The sequence below is a fragment of the Electrona antarctica genome, assembly GCF_951216825.1.
Source record: "Electrona antarctica genome assembly, chromosome: 5".
Lineage (NCBI taxonomy): Eukaryota > Metazoa > Chordata > Actinopteri > Myctophiformes > Myctophidae > Electrona > Electrona antarctica.
Window position 1 is genome coordinate 24068849 of NC_136810.1, and position 13329 is coordinate 24082177.

A 13329-nucleotide genomic window follows, 5' to 3' on the forward strand; every position below is an offset into this window, starting at 1 on the left:
GACAACGAGTGTTGTCGCTGGTAGCTGTGATGAACAGCACAGAATGCAGCTACTGAGATCTGGTAGGTCAGTAGATGCGTCTACTGGAGCATTGAATGCTCTGATTAAAGGTGATTTTGTCCCTTGCAATGCATTGATGGTATTTGAAACGCGTGCCCTGACAGGTGCGGTGATGGACACCGGCACTTAAAATGAATCGGTCCAGAATGATGCACCAAAAGCCTTTTGTGTTTAACTTGATCGAGCGACCAATGGATCATAGCTAGGTAGATGTAACAATGTCCACACGTCTGTCACACCAGCGGAACCATTACCACTGACTTCAAGGTTAATCATTAAGTCGAGAGCTTTTCATACATCTGTTGTTGAAAGTGGGCACTGTGAGTGGTTTCCTCCTGTTGAGGAACATTTTAAAAGCATTTATCTCTCTCTGGCTTTCCTGATAGCTTTGAAAAGTTCACATTTTATTTTCAAAGCAATTTTCAAAACGGGCTCACAATGTGCTCCTTCTACTACGCCTTCCCTCTCAGCTTTCCTACATCTCGGTAAAAGCAAAGGGCTGACCACTCTCCCTCTCCGCCAACAAAACGGGGTTTTCCAAGTAACCTAAATAAATGAATGAGTTTCGGACTCTCCATGTTTATCTCTCACTGCAGTAATTCTGCATTTGTTGTGTCTGCTGGAACATAAGCAGGATTTAAGCAGCGGGGGGAAAAGCTTGTATTTTCCCTCACTTGTGTATATCTTTTTCAATGTCACTCGCCGATTAGCGTCCCGCCGCACATCATACCGCCACACAACAGCTGGCCTGGCTTGCAGACCGCTACAGTACCGTCCCATTTCAATTAGGAGCTAAAAACATTATTGTGGCAGGGGGGATTAATATTCCAAAGTAGCATGCTTATTCTTCCACATGGATGACTTTTGTGGCAATGTCACTTACAATTCAACAGTGGTGGAAAGTAACTACATTTACTCAAGTAGTGTATAGAGGGGTTTTTTCTTTTTACTTTAGTGGACTATTTCCATTTTTTAAAATACTTTATACTTGATACTTCTACCCCACTATCTCAGAGGCAAATATTGTACTTTTTACTCCACTACAATTATTTGAAAACTTTAGTTACTAGCCAATACCTTTGTACTTTACTTTTTGATTACGGGACTTTTACTTGTAACAGAGTGTTTCTCCAATAATATAAATAATACTTGTTCCACCAGTGCTGTCACTTAGAATTCACCAGGGTTGTTCAGTGCTTTTTTTGTATCTAGTTTGTACCCCGCCCGGACGGCCAGCAGCACTTTCATAAATCATATTTCAAGCGGAGGTATTTCATGTGACGTCTTGTCAAAATCCGAATAATCGATTGTGAAAGTCCAATTCCAGGGGGGACGTCCGTCAATAACAAGACAAAGACTTGTGGAAGAAGGCCTTCTCCTTCTCTTGAATTCTAATGGACAGCAAATCGATTCCGTGGACACCGCGGCCTAAACTGGCTTTGAAGTTTGAAATGTCTACTTTTCCTCAGCCATGCTTTCTCTGTACATATCAGACTGATGTCAACAGGGTTCGAGTTGTAAAAAGAGTACGGAGTACGAGTGGTACAGGTGAAAAATTAACATAAAAAAATAATAATAATAACATCCAGAGAGCAGTACTTGCTGTTCCGGAACTTGTGCTTGGAAAGTGCTGGTCCGGAATTCTCCTTTAACCACTTACTGTATGCCCTATATCTTTGCTGTCGGGTGGAAACCTTGTAAGCTTGTAGATCTGCTGTTTTCGATAATTTTGTGAGACACTTTTGTGTGATGAAGTAATTGCAGTCATTTACGAAAAAAACATAAAAATGTGAAACTTTCTACCTGACAGCAATGAGAGGTCTAGATAGATGTCGCAAAGCTTTTCGATGGCGTCGCTGCACATGCATTGACTGTAAAATAAACCAATTCGGGGGGGGGGGGGGGGGGGGGGGGGGAACATTCCACATTTCACATTTGACAGACAGGCACTGAACTGCTTGTCCGGACCATTCGGGAATCTATGCTACTGTAATGTAATACAAGTAGGAACGGATGGACTTGTCGGTCCAGAAGTAATGGCCATATCTGACAGGGATTGCAGCGTTTGTTCAGCTGTTATTTAAGGGGGTCATACTGCTGGTGATATGTGAAGTGTAAAGGCAGGAGTTTGGCTGGCCCCATGACCTTGCCGTGTCCATTGATTTTTTTCCCAGTTGTTCTTCTAATTAAAGGTGCTGACACTGAGAGGGGGGAGGATTAACACGGCTATCGACTGTGTTGTAACCCTGCAGGGGGCTACGGAGGGCACCTAACACTTAGACTGACGGGTGCAAGCACACACGTGCCGTAATGCACGCACGGATGGCCTGACACACACACACACACACACACGCACGCACGCGCGCGCACGCGCACGCACACGCACACACACGTTGTGGGCTCGCTTCAGTGAGCACACAATAGTTCTCTATACAGTCATTTTTGGGGGCATTGAACTACTTCCACATACTTTGTGCTAGATATCTAGTTCTTCAACATGTTCAGCTTTATGCACGTATTTATGCTTGTATTTTTCCTTTTGCTAATTTTTTATTTTTGCATGAGGAAGGGTCAAATATTTCAAACCTGTCAAAATGAGCCAGAGTGTGTCTGATTGCAGTCATGTCAGTCTCATGTTGTATGTTTTGTATTTATGTTAAGCGTTTTTAATGTTGGGGACTATGGATGAAAATTAGCATATTTAGCTTAATCTTGTGCATTTACGCCACATCATATTTTTGGTTCATTAATACATGCTGTCCCTCTCCCAAATAAACAAATACATGAAATGCCTACCAGAATAGAACGATCCTGGTGTTGCCTTTTTTCCAGAACCTTCTGGCTGCTTTGCCCCAGTCTGGGTAGTTTGAGGCCTGCAGCATCATGTCTGTTACCTACAGATGGTAAAAGATGAATATGTGTTTACATACAGTACTGTAGGCTGCAAGGGAATGCAGAGGGCCCAGTTGAACTCGGGTTCTCCATCTGTTTGTTTTGGAAATTAAACTCAAACCCAGGCTGATAAATGAATTATGATATGTGTAAGACTTCTTATTGAGGCTTACTGAGAAAACCAACTTTTGTTGATTTATTTTCTCCCTTTTTCATATTGGTTATTTTATGTTGGTCAATGGCTTCTACATTGCAGACTATTTTCCATTTCGTAATATTGTACAGTATACAGGTTGTACAGACAGTATAGCATAATACTGGCACAGGTTCTGCACACAAGATGGAAAAATAAGATTGAGTCTAAAACATCTGATAACTCTGAGTCTGGCATCATCTTATCACTGTCTGGCCGAAATCTCAGTGTCATGTAAAAGACAGTGTCATTAGCGAAAATAGCCAATACTAGTAGACTTGTAGATTTGCAATTATTTGCTATTTTAAAAAATATATTAGAAACTTAACTTTTGCCTATTGAAAAATAGCCAAAAAATAGCCACACTAGGATAAAAGTGGCTAAGTGTCTGGGCAGTATTATGCGTGTCTTAAGTACCAGGTCTTATTACTTAACTTAAGACCTGGAGGCGTGGTCAATGCTGTTTGGCCACTCAGAATAGCCAAATGGCATTGATCACGCCTCCAGGTCTTAAGTTAAGTAATAAGACCTGGTACCTGGACGCGAGTTTTTTATTCCTATGATGGGAGGGAATTTGGAGCGCTGTGATTGGTTGTCAGTGGAGTAGGAAGCGCTTGGGCTGTGTTTTGGACCGCACACAAGTGTTTATGCCTACTAGTACTCTATGACTAGTACTAACCCTATCTCTAACTCTAACCTAAACATAACCGCAAGCAGGGGAGCAACGCACCCCTCACCAACCTTAATCCAAAAACTATTAACGTACCCCTCACCAACCTTAATCCAAAAACTATTAAAAAATCCGCGGTAGTAAAAGAGTGGTAAAACGAGCGCTCCTAAACCTGAGCTATCCTAGGAATAAAAAACTAGCTACCTGGACACGCATAATACTGCCCAGCTGTGTTTTATTTAAAAAAATATATATATAAATATTTAGCCAATGAAAAGTATTTAAGAGCTGTCTAAATAACTACATTAGATCCATTGGTTATTTTTCCCCATTTCCTTAAAACAAATGGTTTTGGTCGGACATACAAGGTTTCTACCCGACAGAGACATTGTATTGTAACATACTATTACAAAGCATATACCTTTGAGCTTGACAGGCGTAATGAAATACCGGCCTGTGTTGTTGTTAACAGCAGCATGGGAGCAGCTGGCATACAGTAAGCCACTCTGTCCGTCTGTCCACATGTTTCATACAGTAAGCCACTCTGTCCGTCTGTCCACATGTTTCATACAGTAAGCCACTCTGTCTGTCTGTCCACATGTTTCACACAGTAAGACTGTCTGTCTGTCTGTCCCACATGTTTTATACAGTAAGACTGTCTGTCTGTCCACATGTTTCATACAGTAAGCCACTCTGTCCGTCTGTCCACATGTTTCACACAGTAAGCCACTCTGTCCGTCTGTCCACATGTTTCATACAGTAAGCCACTCTGTCCGTCTGTCCACATGTTTCACACAGTAAGCCACTCTGTCCGTCTGTCCACATGTTTCATACAGTAAGCCACTCTGTCCGTCTGTCCACATGTTTCACACAGTAAGCCACTCTGTCCGTCTGTCCCACATGTTTCATACAGTAAGCCACTCTGTCCGTCTGTCCACATGTTTCATACAGTAAGCCACTCTGTCTGTCTGTCCCACATGTTTCATACAGTAAGCCACTCTGTCCGTCTGTCCCACATGTTTCATACAGTAAGCCACTCTGTCCGTCTGTCCACATGTTTCACACAGTAAGCCACTCTGTCCGTCTGTCCACATGTTTCATACAGTAAGCCACTCTGTCCGTCTGTCCACATGTTTCACACAGTAAGCCACTCTGTCCGTCTGTCCCACATGTTTCATACAGTAAGCCACTCTGTCCGTCTGTCCACATGTTTCATACAGTAAGCCACTCTGTCTGTCTGTCCCACATGTTTCATACAGTAAGCCACTCTGTCCGTCTGTCCCACATGTTTCATACAGTAAGCCACTCTGTCCGTCTGTCCACATGTTTCATACAGTAAGCCACTCTGTCCGTCTGTCCACATGTTTCATACAATAAGCCACTATGTCCGTCTGTCCACATGTTTCATACAATAAGCCACTCTGTCCGTCTGTCCACATGTTTCATACAGTAAGCCACTCTGTCCACATGTTTCATACAGTAAGCCACTCTGTCCGTCTGTCCACATGTTTCATACAGTAAGCCACTCTGTCCACATGTTTCACACAGTAAGCCACTCTGTCCGTCTGTCCACATGTTTTATACAGTAAGCCACTCTGTCCGTCTGTCCACATGTTTTATACAGTAAGCCACTCTGTCCGTCTGTCCACATGTTTCATACAATAAGCCACTCTGTCCGTCTGTCCACATGTTTCATACAGTAAGCCACTCTGTCCGTCTGTCCACATGTTTCATACAGTAAGCCACTCTGTCCGTCTGTCCACATGTTTCATACAGTAAGCCACTCTGTCCACATGTTTCATACAGTAAGCCACTCTGTCCGTCTGTCCACATGTTTCATACAGTAAGCCACTCTGTCCACATGTTTCACACAGTAAGCCACTCTGTCCGTCTGTCCACATGTTTTATACAGTAAGCCACTCTGTCCGTCTGTCCACATGTTTCATACAGTAAGCCACTCTGTCCGTCTGTCCCACATGTTTCACACAGTAAGCCACTCTGTCCGTCTGTCCCACATGTTTCATACAGTAAGCCTGTCTGTCTGTCCCACATGTTTCATACAGTAAGCCACTCTGTCTGTCTGTCCACATGTTTTATACAGTAAGACTGTCTGTCTGTCCCACATGTTTCATACAGTAAGCCACTCTGTCCGTCTGTCCCACATGTTTCATACAGTAAGCCACTCTGTCCGTCTGTCCCACATGTTTCACACAGTAAGCCACTCTGTCTGTCTGTCCACATGTTTCATACAGTAAGCCACTCTGTCCGTCTGTCCCACATGTTTCATACAGTAAGCCACTCTGTCCGTCTGTCCCACATGTTTCATACAGTAAGCCACTCTGTCCGTCTGTCCCACATGTTTCATACAGTAAGCCACTCTGTCCGTCTGTCCCACATGTTTCATACAGTAAGCCACTCTGTCCGTCTGTCCACATGTTTCATACAGTAAGCCACTCTGTCCGTCTGTCCACATGTTTCATACAGTAAGCCACTCTGTCCGTCTGTCCACATGTTTCACACAGTAAGCCACTCTGTCCGTCTGTCCACATGTTTCATACAGTAAGCCACTCGGTCCGTCTGTCCACATGTTTCAAGTGCAAAACGGCTGGCCGAAAGCTCATCACGGCCTACATGCTTGTATTATTAATGTGCATGAAAGCATTTCACGTATCGTTGCCAGGGACGGGGCTGGGCCAACTGGCGCTCTGGGCAACCCCCCCTCTTGGCGCCCCCCAGTGGTTTGGCGCCCTGGGCAATTGCCCACTATGCCCAGCGCATTAACCGGGCAACGATTCGTTGCCTTTGGGCAAGAAAGGCAGTGGGGCATCACAATCAATTCTGGATAATGCCTTTATCTGGTACGGTCGAAGAGCTATACATGTGACGCTGTCTGGCGATCATAAAACATTATAGAGAAGGGGCCTATTGCCTTTGATGGGCAACAATGTGCTATCGGAGCTGAATTGAATATGCGGCTATCAACATCCATGGGAACATGCCTCACACTATGGATGTGGAGACACAGACTGTATCTCGTGTCGGGGGAGGATTTGGATCTGCCAATCAGCGATTGATTTCTTCTTCTTTTTTCTGGCATCAGCAGCAGCATCGTGAAAACAAGCTCTTCCTGTTCGCTCATCAGCCTATGACACATTTTAAATCTGTGCTCCCTCTCTCTCTCTCTCCCTCTCTCTCCTGCAGAGACAGAGGTCATCGTCTTAAAGTGCCTTGTTGAATAGATTGTAGGCTATGTAACAACCCCCTCCCCACGCACGCACGCAAGAAAACTTCAATGTAATTAACGGAATCAGCACTTTGCCCTGCCCAGTGTCTAATTCTCTCGTCTGTCGCTCCGTCTGTCTCATATCTCTCATGCCTTTTCTGTCCCTGTCTCTGTTTCACCTTGTCGCTCTACGCTTCCTCTCCCCCTTTCCCTTCACGCAATCCCGACTACATTTCCGCTATTGCCTTCTCCTCCTTCTCTCTCTCATTACTTTCTCTTTCCCTCTCGTCACTCTCCCCTCCCCGCCCCCTCCCTCTCTCCCTCCCTGCAGTGTGTGTGTGTACTGTAGAATACTAATGCGGGCAGTGAAGGAGCTTGTCAAGATGTCTCCGGCACCATGCGTGCTGCCTGGTGTCAGGGCCCTCTCCTCCTCTTCCTCTATGTGCATTCCACTCTCCCCCGTCCCCGTCCCCTCCCCCGGACGCAGCTCTCCTCCATTTATGTTGACAAATGAACCGGCCCAGTCCAAAGGGAAGAGCTCTGCTCCGCCCCCTTCGCTGCATATGCTCGCTTCATCATCTGACCCCCACACTAGACTCACTACCACGCTATCTGTGAACCCTCTGGAGAATTAGTGGGCAGGGCTGGAATCAGTTTGGAGTGCTATCCTGAATTTCTGGGCCTTGTTATTATGAGAGCCATCTTGCCAGCAAGGTGCTACCTAGGTGATGCTTCCCATAGACAGCGCATTCATCCAAACAGAAAAGTCCTATCTAATTATATTAAACAATGTCAAAATCACCAATATTGCAGCTGTAGTCAGAAAGCTTGAATTATCCTCTTTCAATCTGTACAGTTTTTGTTTAATACAAATCCACCGTAGGCATTTTATGAGCTACTTCCTGTCAAGAAATTCAGAAATTCAGTTTGGAAGTGCTCGTTATCAGTGAAGCAACCTCCTGCTGCCTCCTGCACTATGTGCACATTCAAAACAGGTGGTACACATGGGCCGTTGAGTGATATTCAACGAGCGCTTCCAAACTCCAACACTTAGAAACAAATCACATGCAAGGAATTTCTTGACAGGGAGTAGCTCATAAAATGTCTATGGTGGATATTTATGAAACAAACACTTTGCAGATAGTAAGATGATAATTCAAGCTTTCTCTACAGCTGCAATGTTGGTGATTTTGACGTTGTTTAATATAATTAAATAGGACTTTTCTGTTTGGATGAATGGGCTGTCTATGGGAAGTATCACCTAGGTATCACCTTGCTGGCAAGATGGCTGTGGTCTGATAGCATTAGCTTACAGTAGGTTCAAGGTTTGTTTACTGTTACATCTTGTGTATGGGTATAATAAGAGTACAATTATTTTTTTTATCCTGGTTCCATCTGTCTACGTCAGTGTCCTTGGCATTGTTTAATATACAGGTTGCTTCTGACCTCAGACAGACTGTGGTGGCGTGGGGGGGGGCATATTTATGCGCTGCCGCCACTGATTGCACGGTATTGCACCCCTTATGTCTAACCTCACACCTGCTGCCTTTTATGCTATGCGTATACAGTGTATATGCATAGCTTAGATTTTTCTTTTGACTTGACTTGACCTTCTCATTGCTCTCCCTCTTTCTGCTCCCCCGCCCTTTCTTTCCTGGAAACTGTGCCTGATGGCGCTTGCACAAAACCCTATGTGATGTGACAACACAATGTCACAATGGCATGGCCTCCACCCCCGGTATCTGTACAGTCACATATAACTCTGCTTAATCACTCCCTAATCTGCTGGACATAGAGATGTGTTTATGACTGCTTTATTAATAAGAACTGTATAACTGCAGCCTTGCAGGAACTGCAATATGGGAAGTCACTGTTGAAGTAAAACCCATCTGCTTATTAGATCATCATATCATGTTGTCTCGTCTGCATATTCATATCCCATCTCTGGTGCTTCAGAAACATCAGAATGTGAATAATCTTAAATCTGAGCTTGTGTTTGCTTACAGTGTGAGTTGTAATTCAACTGAATAGCTAGCCACCACCTCACTAGGCAATTATTGTTCCCAAAGGGGTTCTTGGGGGGGTCCCTGGGGTCCCATCTAAATTATTGATAGTTAAGAGCCAAATGGACGCTTACAGGTCTGTATCTCCAAGGGTGTACAAATGGAACCAAATGATAATATCATGCAATGTGTTGTTGGAGGGTTCTCCCATATGGATGGTCACCAGACACTGGAGGGTGGTGCATGCATGGGGTCGGCTATATAACTGTAGGAGCCTCACCATCCAAGCGGTGACGAAGTCTCCCATCCACGTTCCCACTGCAGCAATTTTCATGAAACTCTCATTCCTGATTCCCATGTACTCTGTCACCATGTGGGGCCTGAGAAAGAGACACACAGCAAGAGAGATTGAGAGAGAGATGTGATGAGGGCAGTGAGCTGTGGTATACAGTAACTAGGTACATTTAGTAAAGTGCTGTACTTAGTAAAACGTTGAGGTATTCTTTTTACTTTTACTTTACTGAAGTATTTCCAATTTTCTGTACTTTTCATTTTGAATGGACTTTTGCATTGCAGTAATTATACTTTTACTTAAGTAAGAAATATGAGGGCAGTGAATGGCAGCGAGTTATAGGCAGGTGGAAAGAGTTAGGCAGGTGGAAAGAGGTCAGTGGAGGGACGAGAGAAAGCCATCACCACTGCTCAGTGTCATGATGCTAGCTGTCAGAGTTAATCAATATATGTGTGTGTGTGTGTGTGTGTGTGTGTGTGTGTGTGTGTGTGCGTGTGCGTGTGCGTGTGCGTGTGCGTGTGTGCGTGTGCGTGTGCGTGCGTGTGCGTGCGTGCAAACGCTGTGTGATGGCTCTACCTGCCAAGACGCCCTGAGGGTTGTAAACAATTTACATCGGTGCCGCCACGGCATTTGTTTGTACAGCGACAAACTCCCTCTCATTTGGTTCTCATCTGTCTTCCTAATGTCTGGTAAATTATCCATTTATTTGGCAAATTTGCTCCCCGTGTCACGGTGATTTGTACTCGGCATTGCCAAAACAATGAGACTGTCTTCCCTGCAAACACGAGGGAGTTGCTTCTAGCATGCAGCAGCAGCAGCACATAACGGCTATGCTAAGCGAAACATGGGCACCGGGCTAAAAGCACATGCCATTACAGAGATGCAAAAACGATCGCGTTCGCTTGTAACGTTTGATAAAAAATGACATGCATTCTTCCGAGTCCCAGTTACGTCTGGATCTCCACGGAGAGGATGGAGATGAGAGGGTTTTCGTTCAGCACACACACACGCGCACACACGCACGCGCACACACACACACACACACACACACACACACACACACACACACACACACACACACACACACACACACACAGGCATACCAGTACATCTCTCCAGTCTCTCCAGGTATTAACACAGGGAGAGGAGGCAAAAGTGGGTCAGTTGCCTCCTCCACGGGACTGGATGGGAGCCTGGGAGAACAAAGGGGCCTGTTTGATCTCTTGGCAGCACAACGTCTTAGATGTTGAGTGGAGCAGGTGGGGCGCTCATCCACCCCCTCCATCCAGGTCACACTCTCATGAATATAATAGATGCGATGGTTAGCGCGCTGGCTGCACTCTCGAGGGTTCACATTTGAAGTCAACGGCACCATTCGTCTTTGTTGTCCTCGGGTCGTTTTCTACTAGCCTCGGCCAAAACGGTTTCCTGTTGGCATTACAGGGCAACGGGACGGTGTGAAACATTCATGCCCATGTTGATGCCAGTTTGGACTGCTGGTCTGCTTTTTCCTACAGTACATTTCCACTTTTAATGACGTTTCTCAATCAGTCTTGACTATTGTCTTTGTGCATGTGTTTATTTTGTATTTTATTGACATTTATTTATCCCGGTAAGACCGTTGAGAGCAAGCTCTCTTTTTCAAGGACGTCCTAAGTACAACATACCCCACTCGTGACGTCATGTGGCAGCCAAGTCTATGGACTTTTTAAATGTTTGGTTTTACTTAAGTAAAAGTATCAATATAGAGTAAAAGTTCGGAATTCACAATGTACTTGAGTAAAAAAGTATTGCCATTTTGGCACTTTTGTACATTTTAGTATATAAAAGTGCCAAAATTGTATAGAAATAAGTAGAACTACCTCAAAACTGTACTTAAAGGACCACTTCACCACTTTTCAACCTATCTTCATATACTAGGACTAGGTCCTCACTAATAATCATGATAAAATGGAGTCTCATAGGAGGACTGTGGGCAGTTAGGATTCCAAGCTATAGAAACTGCAGGCTTTCTAGTCCTGAAAAGTTGCAATGCGAAAATGGAAACCATCGTTCTCACGATAATACAAATCTAAACATCTTTGAAAAAAAATCTTTAAAAAAAATCTGCATAATGATGATGTCACTGGTGGACGGGTTTCTGAACTGTCCACAGTCCTCCTATGAGACTGAGTAGAAAAGAATTGTGCCATTTTATCATGATTATTAGTGAGGACCTAGTATATGAAGATAGGTTGAAAAGTGGTGAAGTGGTCCTTTAAACAGTACTTAACCCATTTAGGCCTGACCTCAACATTTAAAAAAAAAAATCTTCTAAATCCTCCAGTTTTCTGAAATAAATATTTTCACGATTTTTCAAAAATAGCAGATCTACAAGCTCATAGCGCGCTATGAGGATAAAACGTAGAGGATAAAACCATTATGGTTGGTTAACTTATCCCTGCTGTAATAGGTGTTCATCTTTAATTCATGCTAATGGATCCTCATGTTTTTTGCATCGGCTTATTAGTTCACAACAGAGGAAATCTAGAACACTCATGATGAGTTAATGGCAATTTAACCGCACAAAATGCCAACAGTTTTCCAGTGTCTGTACTATCAGGCTTTCAAATCAATTTTGGGATTATTTAAAACTTTTGCCTCGACTACGATTAATGAACATACGTTTGCCTCGATTCCAATGAACGTACTATACAGTAAACCTATTATGTATCGTGAAAATGGCAGATCTACAAGCCTACAATGCATTGCAGGGTCACATATTGTCAGCTTGTAGATCAGCTATCTTCACTGTTTTTGTACGCTATACCATTGTACAACAAAGTAGAATACAGACTAATTGATTTAGTCCATGATAAGAAAACAATAAATACTCTATAATTAATTTAACTAAACTTAACTTGCTTCTCGATTATTCTGTCGTTTATTGGTTTTAAATATCGCTTTCGATATATTTTGGGTTAATTGCCCAGCAGACCTGTGTCCAGGAATTGTGTAAAGCGAGGACATTATAAATCATACATCATCAAAGCAGTGCTCATTAACCCATTTAGGCCTGATGTCGAAATTTAAAAAATGTCTTCTAAATAAATTTTCTGAAAAACCTCATGTTTCTATATCAGTGGTTCTCAATATTTCATGTCAAGGACCCCACAAATTATATGTAATATGCCGCCGACCCCCATCTGAAAATGTTGTTCCAGGGACTCACCCCAGAAGCAAAGATTTGAGTTAAAAACGTTCACTCTGAAATAATAAATATTCAAAGATTTGAGGCACATTTTAACGATTTATTTCAAAGATAGCAGATCTAGATAGCAGATCTACAAGCTCGCTATGAGCTTGTAGATCTGCTATTTTTCAATAGCTAAAGTATAACATAATGCTTAAAACACCAAAAGGGGTTCCCGTGCTGAATGGGTTAAATATCTTCTGACAGGCCTTCATTAACGAAAGCGTAGAGGTAGTGCAGGTGACTTATTGCCTGGACTCTGCGCCCCGCAAATAAAAATGGCCTTGATTGGAATGGCGATTTATACGTGCATTAAGTCAGTTAGACGTTCAGTGAAGTTGGCGTGGCTCCAGTTACCAAGGAGATCCCGCAGGGAGTCGTCTACCCGCAGCAACAAAACCCCAACTCAAATCGATACTTGTGGAGAAAAATGTCTGGCATGTCTGGCATCTCGCCTTTAAATCGTCGCTGTCGTCGGGGCAGAAACCTTGTTGAAGTAGGGCATTCATTTATGGAAAAACATACAAAAAGTTGAAACATGGAGATACAAGGTTTCTGTCCGACAGCTACGAAATGCAACAATCAACCCAGCCATCTATTTCAACCTCTACCTCCAGACATGTCTAATTGGGCAAATGTTATCCCTTGTTATAAAAGGGGATAGAGGTTTGTGTGAGGTTGAGGTTTTTTTTTTGCCTTTTTCTCTGCGGAGCAACTATGATGAGTTTGGGGACTCTTTGCTCTGCATGATCAGAGGCAGTACT

The 13329-nt window shown here is 43.6% G+C and overlaps 1 protein-coding gene across 1 annotated transcript in view; it reads right to left on the bottom strand.

Moving 5' to 3' along the window:
• The window catches only part of tmem117 (transmembrane protein 117), a 101180-nt gene that overhangs the window by 23092 nt on the left and 64759 nt on the right, over positions 1-13329 (bottom strand). Inside the window, exons 4-5 of the mRNA XM_079500916.1 lie at positions 9322-9421; positions 2857-2954 (exon numbers count right to left, since the gene is read on the bottom strand). Of these exons, the coding sequence (XP_079357042.1) occupies positions 2857-2954; positions 9322-9421 (198 nt within the window). The remainder of the gene's footprint in view (positions 1-2856; positions 2955-9321; positions 9422-13329) is intronic.